The sequence below is a fragment of the Phyllosticta citribraziliensis genome (assembly GCF_038025025.1).
Source record: "Phyllosticta citribraziliensis strain CPC 17464 chromosome Unknown J3D65scaffold_9, whole genome shotgun sequence".
In the NCBI taxonomy this organism is placed as follows: domain Eukaryota; kingdom Fungi; phylum Ascomycota; class Dothideomycetes; order Botryosphaeriales; family Phyllostictaceae; genus Phyllosticta; species Phyllosticta citribraziliensis.
In genome coordinates this window covers 1,791,601-1,810,174 of record NW_027117346.1, presented here as the reverse complement: position 1 = coordinate 1,810,174, position 18,574 = coordinate 1,791,601, and the positions used below count along the sequence as shown (strand labels likewise).

At 53.4% G+C, this 18,574-nt stretch overlaps 7 protein-coding genes and 1 non-coding gene across 8 annotated transcripts; 3 read left to right on the top strand and 5 right to left on the bottom strand.

Moving 5' to 3' along the window:
* Positions 1–396: 396 nt before the first annotated feature.
* On the bottom strand, positions 397–1,878 carry J3D65DRAFT_660713 (uncharacterized protein). The gene is made up of 4 exons (XM_066802581.1): positions 1,548–1,878; positions 1,128–1,496; positions 959–1,073; positions 397–931 (listed from the first exon to the last, which is right to left on the bottom strand). Exons 1-4 carry the CDS (start codon positions 1,562–1,564, stop codon positions 737–739), a joined length of 696 nt encoding a protein of 231 aa, XP_066653398.1. The 5' UTR covers positions 1,565–1,878; the 3' UTR covers positions 397–736.
* On the top strand, positions 401–515 carry J3D65DRAFT_t110. The gene has a single exon. It is a non-coding gene; the product is annotated as a tRNA-Gln (tRNA).
* A 303-nt stretch (positions 1,879–2,181) lies between the features above and the next one.
* J3D65DRAFT_483345 (uncharacterized protein) lies at positions 2,182–2,905 on the bottom strand. Its single transcript, XM_066796602.1, has 2 exons — positions 2,817–2,905; positions 2,182–2,766 (listed from the first exon to the last, which is right to left on the bottom strand). The coding sequence occupies exon 2, from the start codon at positions 2,705–2,707 to the stop codon at positions 2,228–2,230; it is 480 nt and encodes a 159-aa protein (XP_066653397.1). The 5' UTR covers positions 2,708–2,766; positions 2,817–2,905; the 3' UTR covers positions 2,182–2,227.
* A 912-nt stretch (positions 2,906–3,817) lies between these two features.
* On the top strand, positions 3,818–6,381 carry J3D65DRAFT_483331 (PIN domain-like protein). Its single transcript, XM_066796601.1, has 4 exons — positions 3,818–3,913; positions 3,963–4,120; positions 4,171–5,933; positions 6,007–6,381. The coding sequence occupies exons 1-4, from the start codon at positions 3,900–3,902 to the stop codon at positions 6,061–6,063; spliced, it is 1,992 nt and encodes a 663-aa protein (XP_066653396.1). The 5' UTR covers positions 3,818–3,899; the 3' UTR covers positions 6,064–6,381.
* Positions 6,382–9,735: 3,354 nt separating this feature from the next.
* On the bottom strand, positions 9,736–13,991 carry J3D65DRAFT_483302 (SNF2 family N-terminal domain-containing protein). Its single transcript, XM_066796600.1, has 2 exons — positions 9,798–13,991; positions 9,736–9,747 (listed from the first exon to the last, which is right to left on the bottom strand). The coding sequence occupies exons 1-2, from the start codon at positions 13,852–13,854 to the stop codon at positions 9,743–9,745; spliced, it is 4,062 nt and encodes a 1,353-aa protein (XP_066653395.1). The 5' UTR covers positions 13,855–13,991; the 3' UTR covers positions 9,736–9,742.
* A 738-nt stretch (positions 13,992–14,729) lies between these two features.
* J3D65DRAFT_633198 (uncharacterized protein) lies at positions 14,730–16,804 on the bottom strand. The gene is made up of 4 exons (XM_066801105.1): positions 16,354–16,804; positions 16,131–16,298; positions 15,686–16,082; positions 14,730–15,627 (listed from the first exon to the last, which is right to left on the bottom strand). Exons 1-4 carry the CDS (start codon positions 16,478–16,480, stop codon positions 15,027–15,029), a joined length of 1,293 nt encoding a protein of 430 aa, XP_066653394.1. The 5' UTR covers positions 16,481–16,804; the 3' UTR covers positions 14,730–15,026.
* Positions 16,602–17,492, top strand: J3D65DRAFT_483278 (uncharacterized protein). The gene has a single exon (XM_066796599.1). The coding sequence runs from the start codon at positions 16,838–16,840 to the stop codon at positions 17,294–17,296; it is 459 nt and encodes a 152-aa protein (XP_066653393.1). The 5' UTR covers positions 16,602–16,837; the 3' UTR covers positions 17,297–17,492.
* On the bottom strand, positions 17,064–18,568 carry J3D65DRAFT_633194 (60S ribosomal protein uL2). The gene is made up of 5 exons (XM_066801104.1): positions 18,509–18,568; positions 18,300–18,328; positions 17,734–18,242; positions 17,591–17,676; positions 17,064–17,534 (listed from the first exon to the last, which is right to left on the bottom strand). Exons 1-5 carry the CDS (start codon positions 18,509–18,511, stop codon positions 17,397–17,399), a joined length of 765 nt encoding a protein of 254 aa, XP_066653392.1. The 5' UTR covers positions 18,512–18,568; the 3' UTR covers positions 17,064–17,396.
* Between the last annotated feature and the right edge of the window lie 6 nt (positions 18,569–18,574).

Genomic DNA, 18,574 nt, shown 5'->3' with positions numbered 1-18,574 from the left:
GCTCGTTTCCTGACTTGGCTGCAACATTTTTCTCGACTACCTACGTACTGATTTGTCACCCACGCACGCCTTTAGTGATCTAGTATCATGCCTAACGATTGTGAAAGCTATCAATGGAAAGCGATTTGTGCTAGGAGCGAATGCTTTTTATGTTTCGCCAGACCGAGTTTTGCATCGGGTTTTGTAGTTGCAGCACACTTCTAGCTCAAATAGTTGCCCACACATTTTCAATCAATCGAACCAGGAACTATCAGCACTAGCGGCTATTTTGATCCATTAATAAGCCATCATAAACGCTCGGAGAATCGACTTGCGGCGAAGTGGCGGCGAACGAAAGGACTTCGTAGCATTTTAATTAACAGTATATATATTGTACTTTTCAGTTCCCTATCGTATCACAGGCCTATTGGTGTAGTGGCAGCACTCCGGATTTTGAGATGTAAGCAGGATTCACCGTAATACTGCTTGACTTTCGAAAAATTCCGGCAACCCCGGTTCGAACCCGGGATAGACCTCTAGCCTTGTCTTTTTGCTCTCTTTTTGCTCCATCAGACCTAAGACTGCAGAACAGGACACGAGTAATGTGGGGTGAGAGGAAGTGGATAAAATGCGCTGTCTCATAAAGTTACAATAGAACAGGCGTGACCTCGGACAGCATGGAAGATGTTCCTTCCAAATATTTTTTCTCTCGAGGACGTTCGCTTGCAATGCGAGAAGTAGCTCCCGACGAGCTTGATCATTCTTTCCACATGTACCATCGCTCTAGAGATGCTACATCGGAAATTGGGCCTGTCTTCGCACCAAAGCATCTTTCCCAGTTCAAAATTTCATGGGAATCTTCAATACGTTGGGGACGTGTGTTGCTCGTAAAGTGTGTGGAGGGCGGGCGGAATTTTGCGAGTCGGAGAACGTGGCCCTCGCTTAAAAGTTCCTAATGTGGTTAGGGGAGTGCACACACCCCTGCTTGTCTCGACCATCTCCACACGGCTGTCGCTCCAACGTCCACAGTCAACCCCGAGCGCGTCTGCTCGCGAACGCGACAAGCAATCGGTGTCACATACAGCGGATGTGGCCTGCTTCAAGTTCGGTTTCCATCGTTCATGACGAATTTGCGCTCACAACCTCACCGATCCGACCCGTTGATGGACAACTCAAGTGCTGCTGCGGCGTCGGCTGCTCGACAGTCGAAATTGCTCGCACGAGACGAAGAGTCAGTAGCCGTTGAAGCCCAAAGTTTGGCTACGCTATGCCTTGGAGTCGCCCTGTACTTCTTTCTGCGTGTGCGGTTGATGGATTGTGAGGTTGACGAGAGCTGGCTCGACTGATTCAAGGGTTCAGAGTAACCGTGGCAAGTATCGGTGCGCTCCAGCGCTGCACGCTCATCATCCGGGAAGAGCTTTTTGTAATGCGCAAGATGGATTGGCCTGGTGAAGAGTTGAGCGGTGGCGAGCAATTCGTCTTCAACCATGACCCAATCATCATCACCATTTTTTGAGCTGGATAACGTAAGAATCCAGCTGCGTGGTAGGTTGGCGCAGGAAACCTACTCGTTTGGAGTTTGCATAGGGGGAGCAGCTTTTTGGTCGTCTCAGTTGGCAGCATGAAGCGATTTCTAACTTAGCCAAGGGAGTTTGCGAGGCATCTTCTGGCGAGGAGACGGGTGACGGAGTTGTGAGAAGCATGAGACATCAGGTTTGGATCTTGGCCGAGACAGTACGAATTGAAGGTGCGCGAAAATACCGGCTTTAGGCTCGGCTCCGGTGGGGCGATGCTCCTTCCTCTTGGTTGTCAGGGACGAAGCCACCTACTGTGCAGGCACACTGACCCTTCAAGCCTCGGCACAGGATGAATCATGACAAAGAGGGGAGCATGGTTAAGAATAAAAATAAGAAATTGAGGGTTTTTTTTTCCTACTCTTTTTCGGCTTTCCTTCGAAGTACTACGCGTAGGAGCCGTCGTTCGACCTCGCCTCTCCTCGCCTCACCTTTGTTTTTCTCCCTCTCTCTCTCTCTCTCTCTCTCTCTCTGCATGTCTGACTGGATGCATTCGTCCGTCGACGCGCCCCCGTCGCCCGGCAACATGAATGCTCCCAACGCGGCTCAGACGCTAGAGGATACCATCGAGCCCGAGCGGTAACAGCCGACCGCTCCCTAGTCTCATCCGCAACAGTGAATGAATGCTCCCTCTTCCTGTTCCTCCCGCTTTCTCTTCAGCTCTCTTACACACATCAAGGTGCCGAAAGTTGCGCCCAGCAGGCACGACAGCAATCTGAGTAGTTGGAATCACTTGTCTTATTCCTCTCAGTAACCTTCTGTCGTCCCTTCTTATTTCCCACAAAGGACTGGTCTCGTTCATGCAACTCACGGCAGGCAATACATACCGCTGCCTGATCAGACATGCCCTCTGGCCTTGGTTGATTTCTCTTATTGTTTACTCCAGCAGCAGCATCAATAGCAGGGATTTGAGCTGCTAGGGCATTGATCGACTCACGCGTGAGTTGCGTAAGTTTTGCTTGATCTTCTGGCTTGACCCGCTTAGTCAACTCCATAGGCTTCCACTTGAGCGCCTTCTTCTCTTCCTCTATGTTGAAGACCATGACCTCTTGCCATTTAAGCATCTTCTGCTCAAATTCGGACATGGTTCTAACTGTAAGAAGGTCTTCATCCCATGTTGGGATGTGTTCAACACCATGGCATGAGAAAGGCATGGATGGCGTTATAGACTTCAGACTCGTCCTTAAAGGTTCTGAGTACTTAGTGCAGGTTTCTAGCAAATTTAGTCAGGTTGTGACGAGTCTACAACATGGCTACGCTTACAAATTTGGCCCGTGGTTTTGATGTGTCCAATGTGGTCAAGATTGTGGATAAATGGAACATCGAGGAAGTTAGCTTGTCCGTACTTCAACTTGGGCCGCAAATCTGTAGAGCAACATGGTCAATATATGTTAATGGTGGTCCATCTACTACTTACTTAATGTTGTATGTTGTCCTGGCAATCAGGAGTTCTAGCTTAATGGCTAGGTTTAGCTGCGCCACCCTATGCTTATCTTGGAACCATTTGTAATACTTGGTCGGGCCGGCCTTCTCAGGCTTCCGTTGGCAAATAATGCGAAGGTCAAACAATATCACCAGTTTTCCAAAGACTTCCTGGACTGCCATGAGGATGAGTAGTGTTAAATCTCGTTGTTCGATCGGGACAGCGGTGAAGTCTACTGATTCGTTGTGTCTTGGGCAAGTGCCCAGAAAAACTATCGCTTCTGGATTCCGAAGACGTTCGGGCACGGGCACCATGCGGTGTAGCCATCCCGTCTCGTGCGGAATCTTTGCCAGCGTTTCTCGAAATCGCTCACAATATTGACAAGCTGCGTGATGTCGAAAGAAAGATCAAAAGCTGAACGTTTCGACCACTAAGATTTTAATTAGATAAGCTCCATTAAAGTTAGGAATAATTGGGATATTACTGCGTCATCAATCTTCTCCTCCTTATTTTTTGCCTTGGTAAGCATCTCGGTCTTGTCTGGTAGAGGTGTTGCAGCAAAGGGCGTGCCATGAAATTGGCCATCTGGCGTTTCGGTGGTGTTAATTGAGGGCGTCAGGTTAGAGGTCGCTGGCAAGGACGTGGTCTGTCAGACTGCTGATAACGAGGCTGGATTGACGACGAATGGTAATGCTGCGAGTCGGATAAGAAGAGAACAATTGAGAAATTGGATGAACTTGGACAGTGTTGGGCGTCTCCAACCAAGAAGACGCGTTCAGACGCGACCGGATTTTACGTCATCGCGCAGGGATACCTTACCGACGCGTCTCGAGCTAGGTAACTTTCCGACGACGCGACGCTGGCTCCACCGACTCTCCTCCACAGCTCAACCAACGTATTGGCTGTCGCCAAAGACCGCCATCATGGGTATCACAGGGTATGCACTCATTGACACAGAAATTGGACCTCTACTCATGCCGCTGCAGTCTCTGGGACATTGTTGGAGAAGGAGATGTAACAGAAATCGCCCAACTTGCCTCTGATCACTTTCGGCGCACCGGTCGGCCTCTCCGCATCGCCGTCGACGAAGCGGGATGGCGATTCCACAACCTCAACGAGCATCAAGTCAAGGGAATCTTGAAAGGTAATTGTCCTTCTTTTGGTTCAATGGAACCGTTCTAAAACACGAGGTAGAAACCCCCAATGCAAACCCCGTCGAACGACTCTTGTTTTACCGGATCACCAAGATACTCGGGCTCAATGTCCAGCTCATCTTCATTTTCGACGGCCCAAAAAGGCCTTGGAAACGAGGTGGTCCTGCTGGTCGTGTCGACTACTCAAAAATCAACGTCCTGCGGAAGCTTCTCGACCGACTACGAGTCCCACACCATCGAGCACCCGCCGAGGCAGAAGCAGAATGCGCTCGACTACAACAAGAGGGGATCGTGGATGCCGTGTGGTCTGAGGACAGTGACACGCTCATGTTTGGCTGCACGTTGCTTTTCCGTACCCACAAGGTTCCCAAGGAAGGTGGGAAGGGCCAAAAGAAGGACGAGAGTCGTGTCCGTGTCCATCGCGCGCACGAGATCCTCCAAAAACACCAACTCGATCGCGAAGGGATGGTACTCTTTGCAATGCTGGCCGGCGGTGACTACAACAGACAGGGCCTGAAGGGATGCGGACCAACACTGGCATTGAAGGCAGTTAAGAAGGGCTACGGCAAAAGGCTTTGCGAGTCCCCGAACAGCCGTCTCCCGCATTTCAGATTCGACATGCTGGATTTTTTCAAGAACAAGGACGTCGAAATTCCCGCCGATTGGCCACGCCCTCTGCACCTGAAGCACTACAACGACCCAGTTACATCTAGCCGGGAACAGCTGCATTCCCTTCGAGGTTTAAGGAATGGATGGGATGTGGAGATTGACCAAGCAATGTTGAGGCAATTCTTGATTGAAGAGGTGCAGTTGTCGACCAAGGACTTTTTGCGCCATGTCTGTCCTTTGCTGCTCGTTCGAAAGCTTAGTCGCGGCGCTGTCATAGACGAGGGTGTTGCAACGAGTGTACCTTTTGGGGTTGAACTCGTCAACTCGAGGAGAAAGGTGAATGCTGATGGCAGTCACCAAAGACTGGAGCGCAAGATTCGATTTCTTCCTCGTGATCTCGTGAGCTTTGACTTGATGGTCCGACCCGAGGGCGAAGATTGGGCAAAATTGGCTACCAAAGCCAAGGGCGACTTTGATCCGAATGCCAAAATTGAATGCGGAATCCTCGAGACAATTCTCCGTCACGGCCTTCCTGCCTCCTTTTTTGAGGCTCCACCATCTCCGAAACGAAGCAGTAAGCGGAGAGAAAGAGTAGAACAACCTGAAGAGCTGCATCAGACTGAGGCACCCACCGGATCCACAACAGCCCTGGGCAATTCTCACCAAGTCCCTGAGACAAGCAGAAAGCGAAAGACAAGAGATCGATATCCAGAAGATGAACCCACTGTGGCCACTCGAAGAAGAATTGACGCGACAGACGATCTTGTTGGGGGCTGGGAATCTGCCCCAATAGCGCCGGCCATGGAGGAAAGCTCACCAATGCCCGCCATACCTGCGGCGCGAAAGCCTCGAGAACGAAGGCCACGGGCTCCAAAATCCCTCAACAATTCAGACATCATCCGCGCAGCACTAAACTCCCATTCCGCTGCAGGTACCACAGCTTCAGTACCAGCGACCGCATCTAGTCGGCCAAGAGCAGGCGAATCTGGCTCCTCCAATGAAAGGTCAGAAATTCAAGACAGCCTTCACTCGACAGCAACCTCGGCCGAGAGGCCGCCAGCTCCTAGGCCCCGGCCAGCGGGGACCTTCAACAATTCCAATGCCATTCGTGCGTCAATGACTTCCCAGCCAACATCAGGTGCAACAAGTTCGATCACGGAGAGTTCGCCTGTCGCCATGCCCAGACCAAGATTTGTGAATCCATTCGCAGAGTTCCCACGCATTTTTCCAAACACCAGGGAGACTAATATTCTCGATTTGGGTTCAGATTCGGATTCCGACAGTGAAGAGGACCTTTTCGTCAGTCGTGGCTCAAATCCAGTGAGAAGGCGCATCGGAAGCCCATCACCGGGGCCTTTGCCAGTTTTGAGCACGCCCAGAGCCCGCACTCGGCCAGACAATGCAAATTCAGGGTCCACTCATCGTGCACCTTCGCCATTGGACGATGATTATCGATTCGCAATGGAATTGCAGGCTCAACTTGACGCGGAATGGATGGCGGTCCCACGAGTCCCCGTCCATCACGAAAGTTTTGACGTTGCAGGTGGTGAATTGGCAAGCCCTGATGGGTCTCTAATGGGGCGATCATCGCCTAGTCGCGAGCAACGGTTCAACGAGATATCGGAGGCTCCACCGGCTGAACCACTCTCGGCTCGAGACGCTGCGAGAGCCCACTGGGCCAGTTTAGGGGAAGTGGACTCGAGTCGCCAGGAAGTCGGCGACGCGCAAGCAGCGCTCGGAAAACCGCAAGCACCAAGTGGGGCAAACGACGCAATGGTGGAGATTGAGTGTATCGATCTTACAGGAGACTAAATCTAGTATCCTACAGTGAACTCCCAAGCGAAGAGGTCGCAAGACCGGGACATTGGAGCCTCTGGTTGATAGTAGGGCCATTGTATCGGCACCGACGTTTTCTTTTCTGCCTATTTGCAACCAAACCTCCGAAATTACACCATGGCTTCAGAGCTCGACAAGCTTGTGGATGGCTTGGTCGCGAGGCTTGACCTTACTTATCCTCACGGCGGTTGAAGAGATTTGGTCCCGGTCAGCTGCCCAGGTGCAATGTGTTAGCGGCCGACCGCTCCCTAGACGTAAGCCTGGTTGTGAACGACTGCTCCCTAATGTTATCCGCGACAGTGAACGAATGCTCCCTCTTCCTGTTCCTGCCGCTTTCTGTTCAAACGGCCAGTCATCCTGTTCGACCTGCGTATGATTTGCCGACGGCAGACAGCAAAGGAGGGCTTCACAGCCTACTGTGAAGCTTTCCATGACGAAAGAGAGATGGCGCGTCTGTTTATCGCCATCAAGCTAGAGCTCCTGATGGCAAGAGACTCATTCAATATCAAGTAAGTTTTGGTTTGACTACTCATACTAGCCTTTAATGATTCAAGCGTACCTTTAGGTTCGCAGCCATCATCTCATTTGGCGCCGTCTGGCAGGCGGGTTGGGACAAAGTCAATTACGGCCAGCTGAATTTCCTGGATGTGCCGTATGCGCACAACCTGGACCATCTCAGCCATATCAAAGTCACGGGCCTTATAAAAGGCAATGCTGCTTTGGCGCAGACTCGCGCCAATCTGACCCAATTCGCCAGCAATTTGAACGGCGTGCTGAGCTAATTTGGCAGCACTGAGGCCGTCTACCAAGGCATTCATGCCTTCCTCATGAACAACAACGTTTCGCACATCCCCACGTGGGATGACGATCTCGGCCCGCGAAATATGTCAGAGATGGAGCGCAAGACACTCAAGTGGCAAGAAATCGTGCTGTTTGGAACACCAGCCGAAGTAGCTGCCATGACATAGAAACCGAGCGAGGCAACGAAGCGAGCGCAACCTGCCGCACAGGCCGCGTTGGTCCAATCCTCCGTTGACGACAGGAATGCGCAGCTGCCAGCAATCCATGGCCTTATCAAGAGGAAGCAGTTCCAGGATGACAGGCCAGATGGGCTGACTGATTCAGCCAAACAATGTATTCGGTGCGACGCCTGGTTTGAGAAAGAGGAGTTTTACGTCGGTGACCGTCGAGGACGGAAGAAGAATGTCACAGAGAGAAAGGGTAGTGGAGATGGGGACTACTCTGACCGGTGCAAGGCGTGCAGGGCACATCGATCAGCCCAGACCACAGCACGCGCGCAGGAGAAGAAGCGCAAGCTCGCAGAGGAGCAAGACGAGCAAGAGGAGCAGGAGGAGCAAGACGAATAAGATCGTCTGTGTTGCAGGTATATGACGTGGGAAAGATGCTAATTAATATTTGCTTTTGCTTGCTAGGAGCTACGAATAGAATGAATGGTAACTCCACTTTCCCATCCACCATCTGTTCACTCTACCCCTCCCTCAGTACTACCTCCACCATCTCCGCTGTCTTCGACGTCCTAGTCGAGATGTGCGAATCCTGTCCAGGCATTTCAGTCTGCCCAGAATGCGGCATACAACAAAGAAGAGAAGAGAAAGCTTGGAGGAGAGAAGTATGAGGAAGGAGAAGTGATCTTGTAAAGTGGAAATGCCGGGTCAGGCAAATATGTAAGATGGGTTGCTCAAGCTTTTGAAGGAACAAGAGGAGGGAGCATTCATTCACTGTCGCGGATGAGACTAGGGAGCAGTCATCCGCAAATCACTTCAATCATCTTCACCATCTCTCCCCGGCCTGCCTCCCTTCCCCCTCACCTTCCCTCTCTGTATTGTTGAATGCCATCAGGCACTTGAACTCTCCCACTTCCCACGTCCTCCCTCACTCTCCACCACATTGCCCTCATAATGGCACCCACGCAAGACGCTTTTGCCCTTGGCCGAGACGCCCTCACCCTTAACGCCATCAACCACGACGCCATCAACCACGACGCCATCAACCACGACGCCCTCAACCACAATGTCCTCTAACCTTACGCCCTCAACCATGATGACCGTCACGCTCTTCCTGCGGCCTACCGTGCCCCTTGCGCTTTTTTCAACACTGAAAAGGCCATCTTCCGTGCAATAGACAGCCAACAGTCAACCATCCGAGCAAGCAGATAACAGCAAGAAGCAATTGCGATTGCGCTATCCTGTTTGTCTACTTATTCCCATATTGTGCTTGTGTCATCTGACTATACTCCTCACCACACCCTCAGTTTCTCATCTTTCCTTGCTTTGCCTTGCTACGCCTGGCTCTTTGCGTCAAGCAAGCCCCGGCCGCTCTTTTGGCGTCCAGCCCAGCCCAAACCAGGCTTCCGAGTCCACGGATCGCTCATCGCACTCACTCAACATGTAGAAATACATTTCCCGGTCCACGCAGTCAAGTAATGCCGACCTGCTTCTTCACTACCGCGGAACCACTGACACATCAACCCTCACGCGCTCACGCACGATGCAAGCCGGGCGTTGCCTGGCCTCGCAACGCGATCCGTCGGGTTTGCGGCGGCTCAACCATCATTTGACAGACATGCCCCTCTCTGGACACCCACAGGGAGAAGAAAATAGTCTTTGTTGACCGGCTGACTCACTCAATCCATGAAGAACGACCAGGAAAAAAGCAGAAAAGTGCAAACCCCTGCTACGGTAGCAGCTTCCCAGACAAACCATGAAAATACAAAAACGCCAGTCGATCGATCTCTTCCCTGGCCTTCCTCCACCACCACCACCACAATGGTCGACGACTCATGATAAGCAAAGAAAGGACTTGAAAAGAAGAATTTGAGAATGCAACTGCTTGCAACCGACCAATCGCCGACCCCGCCATGTGTCTCTTATTGCGCCTTGCAGTAGTAGTAGCATCCAATCCAGCTCCGTCCATCCGTCCGTCGCTGCTTGCACACTCCCGGAATAGAAAAGCTCAACACACAGGTGTTAGATGCCACCTTGAACGCGTTGTGGTATTTTTGGTTGATCTGCTGCATCGGCTCTTGCTCCTGTGTAAATGGGCCTCGGTGGCGAACAAGTCTTGTTGGATGGGAGAGGCAGAACAGGAGAATATCAAAGAAGCGAACTCTCATAAACTCCGTCAGCAATCGTAATGAAATCTAGACTTTAGCCTGTTGAGACGTTAGCATGTGCTGAGACTGCTCTCATGTCAACTACTTACGGCCTCCGCTCGCCAAAGGTGTGCCCACACTGCTTACAGGGCCTGTGCTGGGTCTCGCACTGTGGCCGCCGTCCTCAAAGTCCTGGAACTGCGGATGTTCCGCCGTCTCCTCCATGAGCTTCTTGACACACGTGTCCTCGATCAAGTTTGCATCCAAATACAAGACACTGCCGTCTTCGTTGTACGTGCGACAATTGTTGCACAGCAGGGCCATGTCGGCTCGGAATTGTCGCGTGTGCTGATATTCCTTCTTATTAATCTTCTTCTTGATCTGGTCCATGCAGATTGGCTGAGGAATAATCTTGTAGTAGTCTGGATAATCGGTTCGATCGGGAAGCACGATGAAGGGATCAATAATCCCGCGAGGTTGAAGGTCCTCTCCAGGTGGCGGCTGCTCTTCCAAGTCATTCAATGCCTCGTAGACGTTGTTGAGAATCTTTTGCAGCGCTTGCCGATCCTCAGGAGAGAGCGTCTCGGTAGTCTTGGCCTGGCGACCGCGTTTGCGAGGAGCAGGCGTAACATCACCGTCGAGCGATGCCTCATCTGCTTTGCGCTTTTCCGTCACCTTGGGCTTACGTCCACGCTTTTTTGGAGGCTGAGGCTCTTCAGAACTCTCCCGAGAAGGGGCAGGCGACTCGGCATCGTCGCCCCCGCGCCTGGCCTTGTTAGTCGCACGTCGCACCTTTGCCGCCTCCTTACGAGCAATCGCTGCTTCGATCGTGTCCTCGTCATTGTCGACAGCCTCCAGCCATTGCTCCTCAGTGAGACCGTCGTCGTATTTGACCTGTCTCCTTTCGCGAGCGCCACGACCGGTGCTTTCCTCAATCTCTTCCACGACTGGATTGTCGTCACTGACGTAGATTTCAGGCAGCTCGGCTTCGCTCAGTAGACGGGGAAACTTCTTGTCCGGCCCAAACTGGTCTTCTCTGGCGCGACGTGCGTCAATGTCTCTGAAAACATCAAGCTCATTGTCGCTCCTCATCATAATCACGTTTAGATCTTCGTCGTCCATTTCTGCCTGCTCAAGGTTTTCCGCAGCCTCGGCGCTTTCCAACATGATTCTGAGCATGGCATCACGTTCCTCGTTGGTCGACTTGTTGTCGAATTTGCCAGCCTGAATGACTTTGCCATCCATATCGAGCTTGAAATTGGCGCGCTCCAAAATCTTTTCTTCGACCGAGTTGGAGGAGATGAGGCGCAGGATTCTGACCTCGTTCTTTTGACCGATACGGTGAGCACGGTCCTGCGCTTGCAGATCCTGATGAGGGTTCCAGTCGGAGTCGTAGATGATGACAGTGTCTGCTGACTGCAAGTTCAATCCTAGACCACCAGCACGTGTGGAGAGCAGGAAGCAAAAGTAGGGCGAGTTGGGAGCATTGAACAGTCTCAAGAGCTCCGACCGGTCGTCAGACTTGGTCGAACCATCAAGACGGAGATATTGCAATCCTCTCAGACGCAAAAAGTCCTCCATGATGTTCATGATTTGGGTCATTTGGAAAAACATCAACACCCTGTGGCCAGTTGCCTGGAACTTGGGTAATATCCTGTCCAGAAGCTCGAACTTGCCTGCAGTTCTCCAGATGAGGTCGTTGGTGCCACGGCCAGGATTGACCTGGTCCTCGACTTCCTCAAAGACAAAGGGATGGTTGCAGAGTTTGCGCAACTGCATTAGCATGTTGCTCAGACCGCGCATACCAGTCTTGCCGCCTTTGCCGTCGCTGACCATGAGCCTGTTGTGGTTGACTAGCTGCTTGTACAACTTGGCCTGGAGTGCAGAAAAGGTGCACTTGATGACGCGCTCCTGCTTGTCGGGCAAGTCCTTTTCGACATCCTTCTTGAGACGACGAAGCAAGAATGGACGAAGCACCTTGTGGAGACGACGGATGACGAGCAGTTGCTCTTCTTCTGAGAGCTCCATCTTGTCTTGACCACCAGTGTTGGCAAAGGGCGTGTTGAACCACTCATCAAAAGACTTGACAGACTTGAAGATGGTGGGGAGGACGAAATTGAGGAGCGCCCACAATTCTGGAAGGTTATTTTGCAGTGGCGTACCAGTGAGAATGAGGCGATAGCGGGTGGTGTAGTACTGTGTGATGGTGCTGCTAAGCTTCGAATTGGCGTTTTTCATGCGATGGCCTTCGTCGACAATCATGTGCAACCACTTGATCTTGCTGAGGATCGGGCGGTCCTTGATGATGAATTCGTAGGTCGTGAGCAGGACTTGGAAGTTGCCCCAGCGAATTTGCTGCTGTTGAACTCGTCGCTGTGCTGGCGGACCCTTGTAAACGATGCGCTTGACGCTCGGTGCCCACTTTTCAAACTCGTTATTCCAGTTGGTAAGGGTTGAAAGCGGCACTATCACTAAAAATGGACCCGGCTGTTGCTTCTTCTCAATCAGGTACGTAATGAGCGAGATGGTTTGGATAGTCTTGCCCAGTCCCATTTCGTCGGCGAGGATTCCGTTGAGGTTGTTGTTGTAGAGAGAAATCATCCACTGCAAACCCTTGAGCTGGTACTCCTTCAACCTGCCACCCACAAGATTCGACGATTGATCGGTGACTTCTTCCTTAATGCGATGGGCGACCTCGTAGTAGTCAATCCTGTTGGACTTCTTCTGCGGGTCGTCGTCTTCCAAGGCGTCGTCTTCGTCGTCTGACGGTTCGCTGACAACGTCTTGGCCGTACCGGTGTGCTGCGCTTCGTTGTTGTTCCTTGACCGAAGCAGCAAGCTGGCCGAGGAAACCGTCCGTCTGCTTGAGCAAGTGAGAAATGCGAGTGTCCTTTGCCTGGCCGAGAAGCTTGAGGTACGTCTCCTCGTCGTTGGCTTTCAAAGCCTGCAGACGCTGCTTCGCTGTCCGCTCCACACGCTTCTGCTCTTCCTTTTCGATATTTTGGTGAGTCTGAAGCATAGTACGACCCAGTCGCTGAAGGCGATGCTTCTGGTTAATTGCGGCCTTGGAGATTTCTTCGCCACGCAGAACGACCGCCTTGAGTTGGTCGTTCTGCTCCTTCTTTTCCTTGCTTTCTCGAGCATCCCGCTGTTGCTTCTCCAGCTTCTCCGTGATGCGGGCTTCCCGCAGCGACTGTTTCTTGACCCTCCGATACATGGCCCTATTTGCTGTCATGGCGAGGTTATCGGCATACAGCATTTGCTTCCCGATTTCTCGACGGAGTTGGGTTTGCTTCGGGAGAAGGCACAATTTCTTGTATTCGATCAAGGCCTTCAGCTTCAGGTTCTTGCCATGTTCGTCGCTCGGAGCGTCAGACTTGCTCGTGTCCCATATTCCAACGTTTGCTGGCAGTGATTCCAGTTCCTCTTTCCGTGCCTGGATGCGGTTGTAGAGGATGATTTCGCGTTCTTCGCGGACCTTGTCGACGTCAACACCGACGGGCATGATACTCGGAAGGATGGGCCTCTTTTCCCGAAGCGCGTGGTTCGAGTAGCTGATGGTCTTGTCAAACAAAGAGTACGGGTCAGTAAAAGTCTTGAAGCCCTTGTGAGCATTATCCTCTTCCTTGTCGGCAGTCTCAGTCGGCTTTTCCAATGCTTGTCCGGCCGCAGCGACGGCCTCTGCCGGAGTTGGAGATTTGGTGGCCTGTTTCGAAGGGAAAAGCGATTGTTGCATGTCAGGTGTAAGAGAGCTAGCCTTGGACAGACGCTTGAAGATGGCGACTTGTTGACGCAGCAAATGGATCTGCTGCTGCGTGAAACCATTAATCATTGGCCCAGGGGTGCCTTGGGCAGACTTCCCATCCGATCCAGCCTGCTGTGAGGTGTGATTGATGCCATTGTCATTGGACCCTGATCCAGCGGTGGCACCCATTGAGCCGTTGACTGTTGGTGCCGAAGCAACTTGAGCACCGTTGGCAGCGTGGGTCGTGCCATTTTGCTGTTGCTGTTGCTGTTGCTGCAACATTTGCTGCTGCTGCTGCTGCTGCTGCTTCTCCATGTATGCCCTCTTTTGCTTCTGAATCATTTGTTGCTGAGTGACAGCCTGGAGGATATTGCGCACTTTGATATACTCGGGGTCGTCTTCTCGAACATTATTCTGCTTCATTTGCTGATATTTCTGGACAAAAAGTCAGCGCATCAGTCCAGCCGAGGCATTGGCGCAATGGCATACCATGTATGTGCTCTGGATTTGTTCCTTGGTGATGCCAGCAGGCAGGGCCATGACGCCGCCTTGATTAGGGCCTGGCATGCCGGATGTGGGTTGCACTGAAGCCATGTTGGAGATGGGCGCGTTTCTATGACCAGCGGAAGACGCGCCGACAGACAGTCAGCGCAACAATGGCGCCAAGGACGAGGTGATTGCGAGGTGCGAGGTCGGCAATGGGGCAGGGCCTATTTCATCCTCATGCGCCGTGGATATGGGTTGTTGACGACTTGGCGGGCAGCAGACGAGTGCCGGGGACGCAGACCAAGGTAGGTAGGCGTCAGCGCTGTTTTGCCGCGTTGCAAAGGAAGGGAGGCGAAGAGGCGGACAGAGTGGAGGGAGAGTGGAGGGGAGCGCGGGCGTGCGGTGCAAAGCTGCACGCGTCGTGGAGGTCGTGTTGATGCGCGGAGATAAACTTCGGGTGCTTGATGGGGTTGACGAGTAGACCCGCGATGCGACAAGTGATGGACGTGAGGTTCGGGCGCTGCTGTGGAAAGAACGGACGGGAACAGAGGCTGAGCTCGCACGTGACTTGCCTCCGGACACCCGCCACACCCACCTCACACCCCGGATGCTGGCCTACAGCGACACACTACGGCGTTCTGAATTTCCATCTCATACCATTGTCCTCGTCGTGCATGCGGCTCCCACCGCCCAGCATCTAGCCAACTCTCATCTCTTGCCTAGGGTTGGCCGATGGTAGCGACCCAAGCCGAAGCCCGGAGCGGACCCCACCGGAATCAGAGTTCCACTACCCAGCCACCTGGCAGTTGCTAACCATTCATTTCATTTCCCCAAGTGCATGCCAGATTAATCCATTCGACAACCTGTATTTGACGTATCGTACAACTTGGACATTCTGACCCTACGCTCCCTCCCTCTGCTGCCAGATCATGTGACCTTGATCAGGGCACATCAAGTCAACGGAAAATGCTCTCAGACGGGGACCGTCCTGCGGCCTTGATCCAACCCTTCCATTACAGTTCCTGTCCAAACAATCTTCCTTGGCCTTCCAATCTGATTTCACCTTGTCGTGGTTTCGCGTATTCCAGCAGATACACGCAAGCGACCATTCAGTATTGCGTTACCTCGGAGGACCCCAGAGTGCTCCTCTTCATCGGAGGCGGGGGTGGAGGTGGCTTCTTTGATCGTGAGGGTGGTGGCGGCGGCGGACCCTTCTTGCCCGGAGTGCCAGCGTCGCTCAAAGCCCAGCTTGCGGATCGAGACGGTAGGCTTCCTTGAGACGGAGCTGGGGATACGGATCGATCTCTGACAGATATCCTGCTCGAGTTGCGGTTGTACTCTTCTTCATACTCGTCGTTGCGGCTCCTGACGGGCCGCAGCTGGTTACGGCTTGCCGCAATGGTGGACGAATCGGTCGGCACTCGAGACAGCCGTGGCATGCCGTTTGGAGAGTCATCTACGCGTGCCGAACGAGGTCCCTCGAAAGTGCCGATTGTGCTAGTGCGGTTGACGGACGGACGTCGAGGCGACTCGGCGCCAGAAATGTCACGTCCTGGAGAGGCACCTCTGCCTCCCAGTTTGGGAATTGTCAGCCTTGGCTCGGGCATTGGTGGCTCTTCTTCGACAGTGTTGAAACGGTCAGAGTAAGAGTGGGCAGTGTTTGACCGAGACCTGGGACCGCGGCGGCTCTGTCCTGATGACCCAGCGATCCTGCAATTTGTTAGTTTGTGTCATTGGATGTTTTGTTTCTTGATTTGATATATCTCACCTTGCGGGCCAGTCACGCTTGACCTGCATGAGGACCTCGCGACATTTGTCATGGTAGGCCAGCTCTGCCTCGAGAAATGCAGTCAAATCGTCCACATTCTCTCTTTCGGACTCCTTTACGTCCTCCATGCGACGATAGACGTCCTCGCTAGCTTCCTCGTACTTGACCTTTTGGGTTCGGAGCTCTTCTTCGACGCGAAAGTCCTCCTTCTTTGCCTTTTGCATCTTGGCCAATGCAGCGTCATAAGCCAGCCGGCGTTGTTCCAGTTTCCTGCGCGCCGCATTGTACTCTTTCATCTGAGCGAGGTTGCGCTCTAGACACTCGAGCCAGCTGGCCGTCGCATCGGCGAGGAAGGTCTCTTGGGTGCGGGCAATGCGCTCATGGGCGCGACCGAATGCTATGTGACGTTGAGCGGCATTCGCACAATCGATGCATCAAAACCTACCAGCCAAACATCCTCCGTACTCAGAATCAGGGTCGAAGTCTTCGCCGTGGCTAATCATGGTGTAACCAAGGAACGCCGCGGGAGTGTACTTTTCCTTGTCCTCGCCGTCATTGCGCTTGGACAACCATTTGACGAAGCTGGTCATCGACCTGTGCATCTTGTCCATGCCTGTCAAGTCACACATCAGCGACCATGCGGTGCCACGGTGCTGGGAGAGCATTACCGTCGGACCTGACAGTCATCTCCTGTTCCAGGGCCTTGAAGTCTTCCGAGGTGTTTGTCTTGGCCTCGGCGCCCATGCGCTCGCCGGCCCATTGCTTGAAGCGGTCGAGCTTTTTGTTCATCATCATGGCGGTGGTGGACGGATAAAAACAATGAGACGAAGGTTGAAGGAGAGGAAGAGAAGACGGTACACGTGGGTGTTGGGCGGTTTCCTTGGGCTCGCTCGCTTCCACCGGTGGCCTGCTGGAGCTTCGGCGGGCGGACTATCTATGCGCAATGTGGAGGGGTGTGTCGATGCGCGAGTTTCAGGCGGCGCGATGAAAAGAGGAACGGAACGATTAAGGAGAGAAGACAAGACGAGATGAACGAACGTGAGGCGGTGGGGGAGAAGGAAGTGGCGAGAGGCAGAGGAGCAAAAGTTAAGGTACGGTAGGGTAGGTTTTGGTTTAACCTCTCCGGAAGACTGCGGTTGGCGGCCAGGATAAATGCCACAGCACCCACAGCGAACCTCCTACGCCCACGCCGCCGAGCCGATCAGGAGCAAGGGCCTGGTCAACCGCGCGTTCGCTCACGGTGTCATCTGGCACGAGCAAGCGTGGCTTGGCAGCCAGTGTCGTAAGTTATGGAGATGCGCCCTGCCCCTTCACGTCCCTCGATTCGTCCCCTCTCACGACCCTCAGCAGGGGGGCCACGGCGCGTCGCCTGCCAGTCGCCCGTCTGAAACGCCTCTGCACAGGATTGGCATGAATCCCCTTTTGTCTCATCTACTGCACAAACCAGCCATTTTGGGCATCGTTATTTTTGGTTTCTTCTCCACGCTACTCTTTCATTCGGCCTGCCTGCTTCTGGAACTGCACGCGTACACACCACCACCACGCCGCCTGTGGCGCGCGGATTCCTCCCGCACCCATTGCGCGGCCTCTCGCTGGGCCAAGCTCGTGTGAACCATGATTTTTATTTCCCGGTACATAAGGGTAAAAGAAGCCCCCAGGAAATCCGAACCCGCAGCAAAAGAACACCCGAACCCATGTGCTACCCGCAAATCTAATCCTTCGTCTTCTGGGTACCGCGGAGGAGACCGGTTCTCCTGGCGGCGATGAGACCAGCCTTCTGTCCCTGGGCGGCGTAGCGGGAGATGGTCGACGCCTTACCAATATGCTGGTGGTTACCACCACCGTGAGGCTGTACAATTGATCGTCAGCTTCCTCATTCCACGCTACAAGACCGGTCCGACTTACGTGATCAACGGGGTTCATGGCAACACCACGGGTCTTGGGCCACGAGTTGCGCTTGACGGCGAACTTGTGCTTGGCGCGCGAAGCCTCTGTTGTAGTTGTTAGCCCTGTCGGATTCCCCCCAAAAAGATTTGACCGTTACGTACTGAGCATGGGCTTGTCGGTCCTGCCACCACCAGCGACGATGCCGACCATACCACGGACGGAGCTCTTGACGACCTTCTTGGCACCGGAAGGCAGCTTGATGCGGGTCTTGCCCTCGTCGGGGTTGTGGCCAATGACGGTGACGTAGTTGCCAGAGGTCCTGCCGAGCGCACCGCGGTCGCCCATCTTCTCCTCGACGTTGCTGACAACGGTACCCTCGGGGACGGAGCCGAGAGGGAGGACGTTGCCAATGGTCAAGCTGGCGTTCTTGCCGGCGTAGATGAACTGGCCAGTGTACATGCCCTCGTTGGCGATGAAGGTCTCGGTGTTGAGCCTGTACTTGTAGGGGTCGCGGAAGACGACCTTGGCGAGAGGAGCACCACGGCCGGGGTCGTGGATGATCTCCTTGACTACACCACGCATGTAGCCATGGCGCTCAGCGTAGTCGTAGTTGCGGAACTTGGCCGGGGCCTTGTTGAGACGGGTGTGGGCCGTGAAGATGGAGCCGCGGCTTTGCATACGTTAGCGATTTCGTCTTTTCGATGCCTCGCCCGATCGAAGTGCATACCCCTTCCTCTGGTTCCTGATAACGCGACCCTGTTGACTGTTAGCCTGTGTTCTGCGCCCGTGTCGAGATCGAATTGCGGCTCAGAGGACCTCCGCATGCTGCTGGCGACTGCTACCGTTCCGTTGCCCAAAGTCAAGCCCGGATAGCCAGTTCCATCAAGCAAGAAGAGTCCAATGTGCGTAGCGTTCGGGGCGAAGGGCGTGACTGACCATCTTTGCTGGTGGTGTTGTCGTGCGTCGAGTTCCAGTGAGTCGTCCTGCGCAGACAAGATTTCG